Consider the following 16,883-nt stretch of genomic DNA (forward strand, 5'->3'; position numbering starts at 1 on the left):
AGACGTTTCGCTTCTCATCAGAGGAGCTTTCTCAATTCAGAAATAGAGAGTGTGGAGTAGAGCTTTTAAAGCTGAGATGTGATGTAAGCTGGATTGCTTGCAAATTGTTCTCACTCTCCTAACAATAGAGGCTCGTTAGGGTCCTTGTTTGTGATGGGCCACTCTGGTCACATGAGTGCAGGTGTTGATTGGAGACAGATGGTTATTTGCCATCAGACAGATGGTTTGAGAGAGGGGTAAAAGAAGCCATTTATGTCAAAAAGGAGAAACCAACATTAATCAGAGGAGGAGGTCTCAGATTCCAACTTTCAAAAACATATAATGGAGCTTTAGGCCTGATCCCCAGTCAGTTTCACTCCAATCAACACCTGCACTCATGTGACCAGAGTGGCCCATCAGTGAGTCAGACAAACAAGGACGCTCAGAAGCTCCTGTTTAGATCCAGAAATTCCCTCTTCATCTCAGAAACTGCAGTCGTTTCCCCACTGCGCTCTTTGAACTCAACATTGTGTTGGTTTCATAGATGTTTTATTAAACTGTGTTAAAACAGCTGGATCTCTCCCTCCTCTCATCTCCGTTCTTTGGCATCCCTCCACCCACCTGATGTTTCTCCTCCTCCACCTCCTAACTGCTCAGCTGAGAGAATATCAGATACTGGTGCATCTTCAGTTTTACTTAGTTTATTTGTTTCACTTGGGTTGTTTTACAGTTTTCAGAAGCTAAACATTTTGTTTAGTCATGATCAAAAACACAGATTCTAACCTTTAAATGGTATTTTTGTTAAGTAAAATATTTCATAAAGATAAATTGAATTTTTTTAATGTTTAATCAGGACAGATGTAAACAATTTATAAATGAATAAACTGATGTTCTTTTTGAACCAGTCATCATGGAGTTCAGAGAAAAACTGAGTTAAAAATGTTTTTATTCCCTTTAATAAACATATTTGCAGTGAATCTTACACTTGAGGCTTTTATTTGATACAGAACAAGTTTAAAGAAACAGCAGTAGGAACTGATAAAGTTAAGTCCGATTCTCAACTCAAAATGGGAAGAAATCTTCAGCAGAATCAGGGGTCAGGAGCAGATTTTTACAGAGTTCTGGTTTTAATTTGCATTAGATGTTTCTTCAGCCACATCCAACAGATCATCCATCAGATCTGAAACAAACAAAAACAGATTAATCGAAAAACTGGATCTATAATTTACACAAACTTTACTTGAAAAGCTTGAGTTCTGGGTGATGAAACTAACAGCCTGAGTCATTTTTGCAGATTTAGAGGTAAAGTTTGGTGTAGTAGGAGCTGAGAGTCATTCCAACACAAACTGAGAGCTGACTGTGGAAGATCTGCCTTCAAGGACTGCTGGCTCCACCATGGAACAGGTTATCAGTGTATCAGGGTTCTGTGATGTAAAACAACATTCTACTGTCACAAGGAGGAAGATGTGTGGATGGGTTCTGGACTGGGGTGGGGGGGTGGGGGGCACGGCACGCAGGGGGACTTGGCGCAAGTTGAGTAAACAACGAAAGTGCTATGGACAATGTTGGCCCTGTGTTGTTGCTGTTTTTTAAACTTATGGGGATTCTCCTGAGACTTCAGGAAGAGAGGCGCAGTGGAAGAAATGCTCTGGATGACGCGATTGTTGCGCGGAGTAGGACAGCTGTTATCTGCAGGAGATTTCAGGCTTTACAGCGCCTTCAGCTGCGGGACAGACGACATAAACGTTGCAGGGTAAGCTAACGCTGTTGTTTATATTCCTACCTTCGCTCTTTATGCTTGCATCTGGTCACACCCACGACCAATGAGTGAACAGGAGCTAAGCTTGCGCCGCCCATGAAGCAGGGCAGGCCCGGCTGGCCCGACTCCGAAGCAGGGACCAAAGAAGCAGAGACCGACCTCGAAAAAATGCAGATGTAAACGCTCGCAAAGCAAGCAGAGTAGAGTGGAGCTGGGACCTTTAGGGCTTGTGTAAAAGGGGCATTAGAGGAGCTGAGTTTCACCCCAGCTGCTTCACACTTGGCTGCAAACCGCCCCTGTGCACGCTGAAGGTCATGGCCCGAGGATGCCAACAGAACCACATCATCTGCAAAAAGCAGAGATGAGACCCTAAGATTCCCAAACCACACACCCTCCTTTCCAGGACTGCACCTCAAGATCCTGTCCATGAACACCACAAACAGGATCAGAGACAAGGGACAGCCTTGGTGGAGTCCAACCGGCACCAAAACAAGCTTGACGTTGTGCCAAAACTGTGGACACATCTCCTGCTTTGGTTACACAGTGACCAGATAGCCCTTTAAAGCAACCCAGGAAGCCCATACTCTCAACAAGACAGTTTAATCAACCTTCTCCTGGTGGCCTTCACTTCTGAACTGGAGCTGATCGTTAATGCTTTAGCTTAAGATGAGTTTATAAATGAAGATCACATCATCTGTCTCGACATTTTCTGTGTCTGTATTGCTAACATTCAGATATTTCTGTGCTTGTGTTTTGCAGAGAGAAGGTTGAAGCTGAAGTGTCTTCAAAAGGTGGACGTTCTTCTGGGTCTTCATAATTGCAGCAACGATGTACTGATCAAAAGAAATGACTTTACAGACATAAGTTATCCTTGAACAGTGAGAGTTTATTCAAAATAACAGAGTCTGTGCCGAATCGGGAACTTCTGGTCCAATCAAAATGAAATTTCCTGTTTTTCTGGGGCTGCTTGTTTTTATGAACATCTTACCACACCCAGTTGTAGTAACAAGACACCCACGCCCACCCAGGGACGGACCTGTAGGATTCAAGTACAGTCAATTTCATTTATGGGGATAAACTAGGGTCTTCAGACAAGCAACAGCTAACTGTCCACGTTTGCACGTTTTCGACAAAGTGAGCGTAAGAGCCCACGGTTCACTTCCTAAGAAGGCGTTGTGGCTGAGGACAGTGTCTCTCAAAATGATAGCTCAGGCCTCATGGCCTGAACACTGATGCAGACCAGTTACCTCAAAGCTTTTCACCAGTGTCCCAGTCTGCCAGGCTGCTACACATCCTTTGCCTGTAAACTTCAACTATTATCAAGTCCTTGTTGATCAAGAAAAATATGAAAGCAAATATTCTAAATACTTCAAACATTTTTAATAAAGTCTTTGATTTTTTTTCATAATGTAGACACTGTTTGGAGCTCTTTATAAAAAAAAAACAACATTTCCTGGCTGGGAAAAATGTCAAGCCCTCCTTACTATTCTTGCTAATTGGCCTCAAAGCACCATGGCTAAGGTGGAGTATGTATACCTTTAATGCCTAGTGATGCAGATACTATATGTACCAAGTATCGTATTTTTTTTCATCTAATGATCAGAGTTATGCCCAACTACTTACTTTCTTATTAAAACATTTAGATTCATAAGGTGGTTTAGACCATCAGGGTGGTTGCTGAAATATGAGGATAACTTTAAGTTTGAAGTTCTACATCTCTTGATTTGGGATTTCATGTACTTTGAAATGTGTAAGTAAAAGTCTATTAGATTCTCATCTCAGCTTTAAAATAAAAATTGCAGTGAGTCTGACGTGTCCCATGCAAACCCTAAGGGAGCTTTTGTATTTTACCAATTACTTCATCCCTGATATTTTATTCTACACCTCCAGATGCTCCCATACAGGACCTCAGCCTTGTTCCCTATAATACTGCGATAGTAGCAACTTGTGCATAGCTTCCGATTAAGTTCCCACTACTCTGAACAGCACAGCACCAGTAAGAAGCAGTAGAGTTTCACGAATGCAGAAGACATCCCATTATTAGTGTTTTCTGTGAAAGGTTGGAGTACAGCAACGGCATGATCACAGGTTATCTCAACAAGTGTTTTCCCACCCTCGTCTTCAAGACACACTGCCCAGCATGTTGGAGATGTTCCCTGCTTTAACATTCCTGATTTAGATGGTTACATGAGTGCTCAAGCAGGGAAACATCTAAAACATGCAGGGCAGCGTGGCCTGAGGACCATGGTTGAAAAACACTAATAATAATAATAATAATAATAATAATAATACATTTAATTTATAGGGCACTTTACATTCAAGAATCTCAAAGTGCTACATCAGATTAGATCAAACATGGCCATAAAAATTAAAAAACAAATAGGTTTTCAGTCCTTTTTTGAAGGAGTCTACAGTCTGTGGTTCCCTTAAATGATCTGGAAGTGAGTTCCACAGACGAGGAGCCATAGTGCAGAAGGCTCGGCCCCACATGGTACCGAGCTTTGTTCTGGAGAGGGCAGGAGTTACTAGAACGGAGAGAGCGAGTTTTATTGTTTGGAAGGAGCAGTTCTTTAAGGTAAGGGGGTGCATTGCCATGTATACACTGGTGTGTCAGAAGACCAATCTTGTATTGGATTCTGGCAGAGACAGGAAGCCAGTGAAGAGAATGTAAAACTGGCGTGATATGGTCATATTTTTAAGTTTTTGTTAAAAGGCGTGCTGCGCTATTTTGGATGAACTGGAGTTTTTGAAGATGTTTATTTGACATACCAAAAAGAATGGAATTGCAGTAGTCCAGTCTTGAAGATATAAAGGCATGGACAAGTTTTTCAGCGTCCAGTTGAGAAAGTAATGGGATGAGACTGGCAATGCTTTTTAGATGAAAAAAATGAGGTTTTGCACAGATGTTTCACATGAGTGTCAAAGGAAAGGCAAGGATCAAAACGGACACCAAGGTTGGTGACAGTAGTGGAAAGTGGGATGACCTGTCCAGAAAAGGTTATGGCTGTGATGGGGGATGACTGATGAGGAGTGCCAATCAGCATTGCCTCAGTTTTAGAACTATTCAGTTGAAGATAGTTGTTGTTCATCCATGACTTTATGTCCTCCAGACAGGCTGTGAATGAGGAAAGTGATGATGAAGAAGATGTAGAGGAAGAAGCAGATGGATACAAGACTATTTTTATATAAAGCTGAGTGTCATCAGCATAACAATGGAAGGATATCCCATGGCGGCTGATGACTTGTCCCAGAGGCAGGATGTATAATGAGAAGAGAATAGAGCCAAGGACTGACCCCTGAGGAACTCCACACGTAACTGTATGAGTCTTTGACTTAGCTTTTCCAATGGCAACATATTCAGTCCTGTCAGAGAGATATGACCGAAACCAGTCAAGAACAGTACCATGGAGTCCAATAACTTGTAAGAGACGAATGAGGAGAATATTGTGGTAAATAGTGTCAAATGCTGAGGACAAGTCGAGAAGAATTGAAAGAGATGGTGAGCCTGCATCTGCCGCCATCAACAGGTCATTGGTGACCCGGATTAAAGCTGTTTCAGTAGAGTGTGAAGAGCGAAAGCCAGACTGAAACTTCTCAAACTGCTGGTTTGATTTAAGGTGATTATTTAACTGTGTAGCAACAACTTTCTCTAATACTTTTGACAGGAAGGGAAGATTGGCTATGGGTCTGTAGTTTGTAAAAATTTCTGTTATTTTTCAGAAGCGGTTTGATTATGGCTACTTTCAGTGGTGATGGAACTGAACCAGACTGAAGAGACATATTGACAATGAGAGTGATTAATGGCCCAATAGTTGAGAAGGGAAGGGGTCAAGGGCACAGGTAGTGGGTTTCATCTTCCTGACAATGTCCAAGATCTCCTGCTGAGAGACGGGAGAGAAGGAACAGAGAGGATGAGAGATTTGGAGCTGTGGCTCAGACGATCTTTGGGTTGGAGATAGAATACGATGAAAAAACATGCATTTATTTTTACTGCAAATTCAGTAAATAAATTTTATTACAAGTTACATTTTGTATTTACTCTGTCATTTAGCTTGACTGAATTTTGAATTTTCCAATTTTACTAAGGCATCTGGGAGGACTTTGTTGCGATATAGTCCCCTTTGTTTTGAGCTGCTTGTTTTTTTAGCAATAAGCAGGAGAATACAGCAGTAACACCGGAATACTGTTTGTTTTGGTCTGTGGCCTTCAAAGATGGCACTGACCGACTGCACGAGAAATAAGCGCCCCACAACGTCACTGTGCAGTGACGTCGGTTCCAAAGCTCTATTGTAGCCACACAGGCACACTCACTAGAAGGAAACAAACGCACCGCAGGGGAGTCTTCCCCCCGACTAGAGGAACACTGTCATTCTATTGGCTGGAACGGTTCCTAGGCGACGGTGCTCAGATCCGCAAGAGAGCAGAAAAAACCCGCGAGCGAGCAGAGAGGTTTGCAAGCGCAGATCTGATCCGTGAGAGAGAGAGAGAGAAGTTTTGCGCGTGATGAGAAAATCTGAGCACGAACACAAAGATCTGAGAGAGAAAAGAGAATATTTGAAAGAGAGCAGAAGTTTTGAGAGAGAGAAAAGAGAATATTTGAAAGAGCAGAAGTTTTAAATGCAAGCATTAAAAGTTTTGAAAGCAATAGATGAAATCCTGCTTGCAAATCCAATATGTGTGCTCTTGATATATGTCAAGACACTACCTGCAAGGTGGTTTCATGACCTAATATTTAAAATGCAGCTAAAAAGAGGATCCACTGGTTGTGGGCAAGAACAGACTATCTAAAAGGGCTCACTGGGGGAGTAGCTTAGGGCGCTGAAGTTTAAAGAGCCCCAAAATTGTATATTTGTTTTAAATACCAATGTCTCCTGATGATGCCTTCTAGTGTCAGCATGTAGAGATTAAAAAGTGTGGGGCCTAAAATTGATATCTGTGGAACTCCACATTTAAATGCATTGTGCTTACATGATGAATTACTTTAAAACAGCAGGTTTGATATTAATCTATAGCTATTAAGCATGGAGGTATCTGGATTACTTCTCTTTGGTTAGAGTTTCATGATGGTGGTTTAAAAACAGTAGGAAAGATGCCCATCTGAAGAGAATAACTAAATTTATCATGTCTTTTATATAAAAAAAAAGGTTTTAAAGAAGGACAGATATGGGATCTAAATGGGGGATTGTCTGATTTAATTACGAAATAACTCCTCCAAGCATTTTAGCACCAACCAGGACAAAATTCTCTTGTGTGTGTATGTAATAAATCATTTAGTCTCTACGTACCTCTGTCAGTCACAACTACAGTTTGTCCTCCAAATCCTTTATTCTCCTCTCCTCCTGCTTCTCCTCCTCCCATGGCTCCTTCTCCCATAGCACCTCCTCCCTCCCCTTCAGCAAAAAGACCATGAAACCCTGATTTCTTCTGCTTCCCCTCATCATCATCATCATCGTCTTTTTTGTGAAAGATCTTTGAGAAGAACCCTTTGTCGTCGTCTTTCTTTTCTTCCTCCTCGTCTTTGTGACCTCCAAATATTGATAGGATTCCTCCTTTCTTCTTGTCTTTGTCCTTTTCTTTTTCTTTGATGCCCAGAGCGTCCTTCACTGCTCCCTCCACTATGTCTCCTGCAGTGACAGAAACTTTCTTTAGCTCTTTCAGAATCACTTTGTTGGAGCTGAAATCCTATTTTCTGTCAGGATTTTTCTAAATTCTACTAAAGAAAAAAGAATGAACTGTCTCTGTGACAGGCTGCTGCTAACAAAAAGCCTAAAGATCCAGTTTAAACGTTTTAGCCAAGTTGTTCTGTGATTATTTCAGATTACTGACCCATATTTTGTTATCGCTCACCACTAAAAGGCAAAACTGAGGCGATAATGTTTTGACTTGTGTGTGTTTGTTTGTCTGTTAGCAAAGTATCTCATGAACCACTGGACAGATTTTACTGAAACTCTCAAAGTAACCGTGAGATAACGTTTTGAAGTTTGGAGTCAACCTGATTCAAGATGGCTGCCACAGATAATCATCCTTACCAAACACAAAAATATTTATAACTCAGTCAGTTTTGCAAATATTGAGCTTAAATTTGGTGTGGTAGTGGCTGAGAGTCATTCTCAACATACTCTGATAATATTTTTAAGGTTTAACACTATAAATATATATTAATATATATTAATTAACACTATAACTCCCATTATTTTTCAGTATAAGATGATCTTTGACTAAAACTCTGACATGAAAGGCAGTGAGCAATATGCATTCCTTTAACAGGGGGACACCCTGGACAGGTCACAAGTCCATCGCAGGGCCACATATAGACAAACGACTCACTGACATCTAGGGACAATTTTAGAGTCATCAGTTAACCTAACATGCATGTTTTTGGTCTGTGAGAGGAAACTTAAGTACCTGGAGTAAACCCATGTGTGCACAGGGAGAACATGCAAACTCCACCCAGAAAGGCCCCAGGTCGGGAAGTGATCCTGCAACCTCTTTGCTGGGAGGCAACAGCTCTAACCACTACGCCAATGTGCCACTCCTTTAAATGCTACGTCTTTAATCTTCTATGTACTTAATCCTCAATAAGGACCAAGAAACTGATTCAAGGTGAAGTAAAATAAGTCTGAAAGGGGTGAAGACTGATGCAACAGCTTATAATGACTTCTCCTCTTAATCTAATTTAAATAAAAGAACATAAAAAAGAAAGAAAGCCCAAAAGAAGCGTTTCTTATCTTGCTGTACCAATCTCTCTCCACACCTTCACAAATTTTTATTTATTGATAATTGTTTTGGAAAGGTTATACATTTTTTTCCCCATTTATGTTCCTAAAACACTTCAGTGTAACAGTTCTCATAAAGCTCTTTAAAAACAAACTTTCCACAAAGTCATAAAAAACACTTTTCAAACTAAGTTTGGACATTTAGAACAGAATAACAAAATAATCCTTTTGTGTGTCCCTCAGCATCATTACTGTAGCACCTAAATGACAATGACAACAAAAATAACTAGAGCTGCAAACTGAAACGATCAGGGTCTAAGCCAATGCATGTCTGTCAACACATGCTGTCCCCAAAGCGTGATGACCTGCCAAATTTAAAACTTATATGTTGATAATCTTGAGGTCTATTAGTGCCACTGAGCTCCAAAGTGCTTAGAGTAGCAGGGAATCAAAGGTGAATGCAGCAGGGCAGCAACTGAATCTTACATCTGTATAAAAGTTGGATTTAAGTGATTAAAAAAAAACAATCTGTTCAATCAAACCTTGTTTTGTTTGAGAAAAGCCTTTCCCACTTTAGCCAACCATTACCATGATTGGACAGACTCAGAGTTTGAGTCTTTTGACACTTACTGACAATAGTGTTGAGCTGGAGTTATGAAATACATGTTGACATCAGTCATGTTGATGACTGATGTACAGCTGCTATTTTAACATTTTGTCAATCATTACCATATTCCTATAAAAGACTCAGGGTGTTTCCTGAACAAACTTCTCAAATTGGGTGCCCATTTATTCAATGTTGCGATACAAAAATACTTAAATCTATTATGTTGCCTAGTATTTAACTATTATGAACATTTACTCAGGAACATGTTTACAATTAAAGTTATAAAATACATGGTGATATTAGTTAAAAAACAAATACACTTTATGCTTTTAGTTGGGCTAAAACCCTAGGAGGAGTTAAAATATATACTCTATTTTTCAATGTAGCAACAAATATAAATGAGATGAAAATGGGTGTGTCCTAAATCAGGATTATTCAAGGGTTACAACAACACAAAGCTTTCCTTGTATGACTCATGGTTTAGAAGCTGGAGGACAAAACGTGTTGACCTTCATAACACTTATCTGTAGGTGGTTGTGTTTTTTTTTTTTTTTTTGCTACGGCCTCTTTAATAATCTGTAAAGTAGTTCACTTTATTTTCCAAAACTGACAAATTAATATTGCTTTCTACAAATCTTCATACTGAGAAATTCTCATCAGAATAGGGAAAAAAGACTGTCTCATTAAGGTCAGGAACAAGGACTGAAAGAGAGAAAAAGCAGCCAAAGTTAAAACAAAAACCCTCTGAAGGAGCTTTAAAAGTCTGGAGAACTGTCGATCCAGACCACTCATCACTGGAGGGAAAAAATATGAAGAGCCGAGGAACTGGATCAAGAGTTTTAAACTGGACTCCAACTTTCTCATTCAGTTTGTACATTTGATTTTTAAAAAACCATAAACCTTAAAGCCATCTCGACTCAAATTAAAAAGGTTTCAAGAAGAAATTCACACAAACCATCTGAGCTTTTATACCTAAGACAAACCAACAGCTGATTCAGAAAGGATGAACGATTAGAAGTTAAAAGTATGTAAATCTGAGGATAATCTGCTTCAATATGAAATGAGGCAGCAGCTCCAAAGCAGAGTAAAGGTTCTCACTGCAAACTGGTCAAAACGTATTCAGAAAAACAAAACAAAACTGCATAATATTTTTTGCTGATATTGATGACTAATGTTTGTTTACATTCAGTGCAGACCTGCGGTTCAGAATTACATTCACTACATCTGGAAAACTACTGCAGTAAACTCTTTCAAGCTGCACAATTTGATAAAGTTCAAGAGAACTTCTTTAATGTGATTTTAGTTTGCAGTGGTTGACTTTAAGTTTGGCTTCCATGTTGATAAATCACAATAACAGTAACTATTCTTATTTCAAGAGTTAAAAACATCTAAACTTCTCATTTTTACAGTAAAATAATACTGATCAAAGCTCAATCTTTTAACCAACAGAGAATCAGACACGATAGATTTCCTGATTACACAAACCTGAGCATGGAGAGCATCAGAGCTTTAAAATCTGCTTATTTTCACAGAAATTCACATTAAAACTGATTTTTTAAAAATAAATACCAGAGCTTCTACAGGATAGGAAATGAGTCATGTTGCTTTTTACAAAGATGTAATAAAGTTACACAGTGATACTGATCCACTCTCAGCCCATATTTAATCTTTTATCTCCTTAGGTTACTTTTACCTGTTTTGTAAAAAAATGTTCAGCTCCAGATAAACGACTGTGATTGGTCAGCTGGCGTTGACTCCGCCTCTTACCTGGCATATCCCTGACCTTATGTAATTTTGTCTTATTAAATCAGACAAAGAGAAAAATAACACTGACTTTGTTGATTCCGATGGGAGTTTTAGCCCGTGGACCTGATCTGATCCAGGTTTCAGTAAATCTCAGACTTTCACTAACAGAACCATGTGATCCAGGTATGATTCTGCTGCTCTGATAAAAAAAAAAACCAACTCAGAGTCCAGATTTTACAGACTACTGGATCAGTTTTAATTCTCAACAACAGAAAAAAAATAAATAAATAAACGCAGAGATTTTCACAGGTAAAGTTTCAGTCTCAATAATCTGGGCTGGTTTTACTCACCCACTTTGTCCCCGATCATATTAGCAAACATGTTCATCTTTGCAGTTTCTGTGATCCTTGACAGGTTCTGTGATGCTGGGTGGGTTCTGAGATCCTTGAGAGGTTCTGTGTTTGTGTTCCTCCGTCAGGTGAGCCTGATTACTCCTTAGAGACGTCTCAGGTGTTCACAGAATCAGGTGTGTCTGCAGACAGGATGGACCTGTCCCACCTGTTGTCTCCTCTTTTTTTTTTGCCAGTTGGCACATAACATAGTGATGTGCATTACTGCCATCTACTGGAATAAAGTGTGGATTGGGATGCTACATAAAGCCCCTCCCCATAAAAAAATAAAAATAATTATAATAGAATAAAATTATATCCTTTCTATCAATTTTGTTTTCTTAAGGTATTTTATTAAAGAACAAAAGTATTTAGTAGTAGAATTTTTTTCCATAATATCTTGTATATTTAACTGCAATTTATTTTCTTGTAATCGACATACTAATTCCCTTCTCTCAACAGAATATTTAGAACAAATCAACAAAACATGTTTTACTGTCTCTTCTTGAAAGCAAAATTCGCACGTTCAAGATGGCTGCCAGGGTGACACAGTTTGGCAGGCTCTGTGTGTATGCCAAAAAAGTCCTTTAAAAACATCAAAAGGCTATGGCTTTTGCCACCAACATGTTTCTTTGTTACCTTCATGTTTTTATTTATTTGTATGTCTAAGTTGTCCACAAAAAAGGGATAATCAAATCCTGTACCCAGCAAAGAGGAGTCAGCATGTTATCTTCACATTACTACTGGATTATGGTCACGCTAGACCACCTCCATCTCCAGGTAAACATGGACAGTTGGACAAAACTAAACCATTCATGGGAGCATATCAGGTCTTCATAATACTGCTCTTGGTTGGTGACATTGAAGTAAATCCTGGGCCACAGCCAATGCTACATGGGCTACTTCCTCAGCTACCTGCATTAACTCTTAGGCCACAACCACAGTTACCTGGGCTGGCTCCTGGGCTATCACTACTGCTCCCTGGGCTACCATCACTACTACCTGGGCTAGCTCCTGGGTTACCACCACTGCCACCTGGGCTAGCTCCTAGGCTACCTCCACTGCTCCCTGGGCTACCAACACTGCTCCCTGGGCTAGCTCCTGGGCTACCACCACTGCTACCTGAGCTAGCTTCTGGTCTGCCACCACTGCTACCTGAGCTAGCTTCTGGTCTGCCACCACTGCTACCTGGGCTACAACAACAGCAACCTGGGCTAGCTCCTGAGCTACAAACACAGCTACCTGGACTAGCTCCTGAGCTACAAACACAGCTACCTGGACTAACTCCTGAGCTACAAACACAGCTAACTGGGCTACAACCAGGACTACCAGCACAACTAAATGAGCTGCCAGTAAAGCTACCTGTGACAACAATATCTGCTTTAAACACCCCACAGGTAACACCAAATTCTGATGTAGGACAATGCAGCTCATTTGCACAAACAGTGGGAACTGGAAATAGTATTTGTGCCTCCGTAACAAAATTAAAGGGTCTAAATCCGGCCATTAAGAAGCAACGCAAAATGCATTTTTTCAAACCCTTACTAATGCTAAAATTGTTTGTGATTCGCAGTCTAAACCAAAAGGACTTTTATTGGGTCACATTAACATACGCAGCATTGTTAATAAAACAGAGCAACATTTGTTAGTGACTCTAATATTGATATATTGGGAATCACTGAAAGCTGGTTGACTCCTTTGTCACCAACAGCAGCTATAAATGTTACAGGTTACAATGTATTCAGGAGAGACAGAGAAATGGGGCGAGGTGGGGGGATATTAGTTTATGTCAAGGATACTTTTAAATGTGAACAAATTAAGTGGCCTTTTGAAATTTATGTTGAACGTATTGGTCTGAGAATAACACTCCAACAATGTCATTTACTATGATTTGTATGTATCGACCTCCCTCTACCAAAGAGATATTTTATGATCAACTTCAGACAATATTAAAACCCTGTAATCCTGATAGAGAAATCATTTTATTGGGTGACCTAAACATTAACTGGGACAACAAGTCAGATAGGACAAAACTAAAACAACTTAACACAGGTTATTAAAGGGCCAACAAGAATAACAAATACATCAAAAACATTAATTGATCTGATATTCACCAATAAGCCTGATAGAATATTAAAAACTTTTAATCTCCTATTGGGTCTTTCTGACCACAATTTTATTTTGTGTTCAAGAAAAATTAGGAGGCAACATTCAATCAAGCCTACTACAGAATGCAGTTTTCAATTCATACCTAAAAGTGAGCAACAAAACTTAAAAACAACTCAACTGGCTCAGTGTACTGGAAAACAATGACATTGAGACTAGTTTTAACAGTTTTATTAAAAAAGTTGATGAAACTCTGGCTCATTTTACAAAAACAGGCAAATTTAAACAATACAGAAAACCACTTCCTTGGATCAATAATGGCATAAAGAAATTAATGAAAGACAGAGATAATGCATTAAAGAAATCTTTAAAAACAGCTACTACAAGTGATCGTCAGATCTTTACATCACTTAGAAATAAAGTTCTAAAACAGACCTGTAAAGCAAAAGCAAATTTCATTATTAAAACAATAGAAGAGGCAAATGGTAAAAATTGATTTGGGAAAATCTAAATAATATATTAAGACGAAACAAACATACAATTCAGAGACATACAACTTCAGAAAAATGGTACACTAATTAACAATTTGGATAATATTGCCAATAGCTTTAATAAATTCTTTATCAACTCTGTTAAGAAACTGACAGCTCACTTTAATTTCCCTGATATCCTGTTCAAACCTTTGGATGACACAATACCTAATTTTAATATAAGAAATATAACTGTCCCAGATGTTCTAAAAATAATTACATCTCTCAAAGGCTCAAAAGCAAGAGATGCATTTGGTTTCACAAATGATTTTATAAAGACTCATAAAGTAGCATTTGCAAGTCTAATTTCACATTTTCACATTTAATATCTATCTATAAATCAGGGTGAAGTACCATTGGCATGGAAAACTGCAAGGGTTACCCCAGTCTTCAAAACAGGTGATAAGACAAAACCAGAGAACTACCGACCAATAAGTATTTTGCCAATTATATCGAAAATAGCAAAGATATGGGTTGCAACACAGTTAATTGAATATCTAAACAATGGACATACTCCTCTCCACCCAATGCAATTTGGGTTCAGAAAATATCACTCTACAGAAACAGCTACCTGCTACTTTCTTGAGAACGTAAAAAGCCTTCTAGATCAGGGTGGGTTTGTAGGCACTGTTTTTTTAGACTTAAAAACACAATAGATCATGGTGTGCTACTGGCAAAACTAATTAATTTTAATTTCCCTAAAAGTGCCCTCTGCTGGATGCAATCATATCTAGCCGAGAGAAAATAAGCTGTACAAATTGGAAATTCACAATCATCTTATCTTACTTTTGCGGCCGGTGTTCCACAAGGCTCAATACTGGGCCCAATCCTTTTAAATCTCTATGTCAATAACTTACCAAATGTGTGAGCAACTGTTAAAATGCAGTTATATGTAGATGATACAGTTTTATATGCTCATGTAAAGTCTAAACAAGAAGCTGCTGCAATACTCTCTGGAGCAATGGTACCAGTGTCCCATTGGCTCCAAAATTCTTGTCTACATCTTAACACTAAAAAAACAGTTTTTATGTTTTTCTCACACAGACAACTTAAGAACAACATCCATCTGTTTTAGTCAGTGGGGAAAGTTTAGATGTGGTGGACCAGTTTAAGTATCTGGGTGTTGTCTTTGACTCAAACCTAACATTTAAGCAACATGTTAAAAAAATCACAGGTACCATCAAATTTAACTTGGCCAATTTTAACCATGTAAGACCTTTTTTGACATTTGAAGCAGCAAAAGCATATATGCATGCAATGATTTTTACTCACATAACCTACTGCTACACAACTTAGTCTCATATGACAGAGAGCACTTTAAAACCTATTAAGACTCTTCAAGAAAACACTGAAAATATTGGATAGGAAACCTCTTCATTTTCATTACTGTATTATCTTTAGTAAGTAGAATATTTTAGATTTGGACAGCTATCAAACATTTCTAGATCTCTGTCTTGTTTTTAAAGTTTTAAATGGGCTTGCCCCTCCACCACTAGAGATTTTTATACAAAGGAAAACTAACAATAAAGTCAATACTAGAGCTTTAAGCAGGGGTGACTGTAACATGCAGCGGCGCAGGACAAAATTTAGCCAAATGGTGGTGTCTATCAGAGGCACACAGTCATGGAACTCACTGCCAGCTCATGTTAGAAACTGTGAGAACTATCTGACATTCAAGAAAACCTTAAAACAGTGGTTAAAAACAAATCAGTCCTGTACTCACATGTAAATTGACTAAAATCACCATTTAATTGTTTATGTTGATTTGTTTGACTTGTGTTGTCTGTAAATTTTTGTCTGTTTTCTGGTGCCTGCCTTAGGGCAACATATGAAAGGTAGCCATTGTAGCTAATTCTGGCATATTTACTGTGATGCTTGTTGCTCAAATGTTGATTAATATGCACTGTGCTAATTAAAAAAAAAAAAAATCACAATTCCCTGTTGGATGTTTTCCCATTTTAAATAATATGAAGCCTAGGCGTAAATTCAGACTGGAAGACCTGCTTCAGCCTCACCTGCATCTAATCGCTGCGTCGAGCACCTCCACTCCAGCCTGTCAGCATCAGACCGCGCCTCCATCTCAGCCCATCAGCATCCGACCGCGCCTCCAGCTTATCCAATCAGCGAGCAAGCCTTCGTTTAAAAGGACTTCCATCATGGCCCCATCCGTTCGCCGGCCGATCTTCAGCCCACCTCCACCCCTTCTCCACCCCCAGTTTCCCAGCTCCCCCAAGCTTCCTTCCCCTCTTCAACCTCCACCACCAGTGTCCGGCCCGGGAAAGACGCCTCTAATGCTCAACCCGAGCTTCTCCTCGAAGCGCATTGCTATTGTCGACACTCGCGTCTTCCACCGAGGTCCGAGCGCCAAATATCTTATGTCATTCATGTCAAATAAAACCATTTAATTGCAGCTTCTCTTTGTCGTGAGTCTCTCCAGGTTGAAGTACTGTTTAACCCTACATGACCAAAACGTAATCTGGATATAATTGTTTCCTCTCTTCTACTTCGTCCTGTACTCCTCATAACGCCAACTTTCCTTTGAATACTGTAAAGCCACCTACCAGTTCTATGTTCTTCCCATTGTTTCTGCCATCTTTCCATAACCTTTTGTATAAAAATAGATTTAATTTATTCTTTACTGAATGGTACCAATACGTATATCTAGAACTTTAAAACTAGACTCATTCATTTCATATCCACATTTAGAAGTTCGGTATATTCAATAGTATGCATTGATTATGATTGTTCAATAATTGTCGGTGATTTCAACATTCATGTTGACAGCCCCCAAGACCGAGGGGCAAAAAATCTGTTTAATATATTAGAGAGTTTTGGTCTAACACAACATGTCAAACAAGCAACACACACTCAAGGTCACACACTGGACCTGGTTATCATTAAGGGTGTGAATATTTCCAATGTCTCTGTAACTGATGTCGCCCTGTCGGATCACTTTGCTGTTATCTTTGACAGTTCTTTATCCGTTAACCCACTTGTACAAAAAACTACTATCACAAAACGTACTTTCACAGAAAACACAGCAGAAACATT

The 16,883-nt window shown here is 39.2% G+C and overlaps 1 protein-coding gene across 1 annotated transcript; it reads right to left on the reverse strand.

Moving 5' to 3' along the window:
* Positions 1 to 908: 908 nt before the first annotated feature.
* On the reverse strand, positions 909 to 11,321 carry LOC108246224 (late secretory pathway protein AVL9-like). Its single transcript, XM_017433655.3, has 3 exons — positions 11,158 to 11,321; positions 7,024 to 7,362; positions 909 to 1,159 (listed from the first exon to the last, which is right to left on the reverse strand). The coding sequence occupies exons 1-3, from the start codon at positions 11,192 to 11,194 to the stop codon at positions 1,107 to 1,109; spliced, it is 429 nt and encodes a 142-aa protein (XP_017289144.1). The 5' UTR covers positions 11,195 to 11,321; the 3' UTR covers positions 909 to 1,106.
* Between the last annotated feature and the right edge of the window lie 5,562 nt (positions 11,322 to 16,883).

Source organism: Kryptolebias marmoratus, linkage group LG22, assembly GCF_001649575.2.
Source record: "Kryptolebias marmoratus isolate JLee-2015 linkage group LG22, ASM164957v2, whole genome shotgun sequence".
NCBI classification, from domain to species: domain Eukaryota; kingdom Metazoa; phylum Chordata; class Actinopteri; order Cyprinodontiformes; family Rivulidae; genus Kryptolebias; species Kryptolebias marmoratus.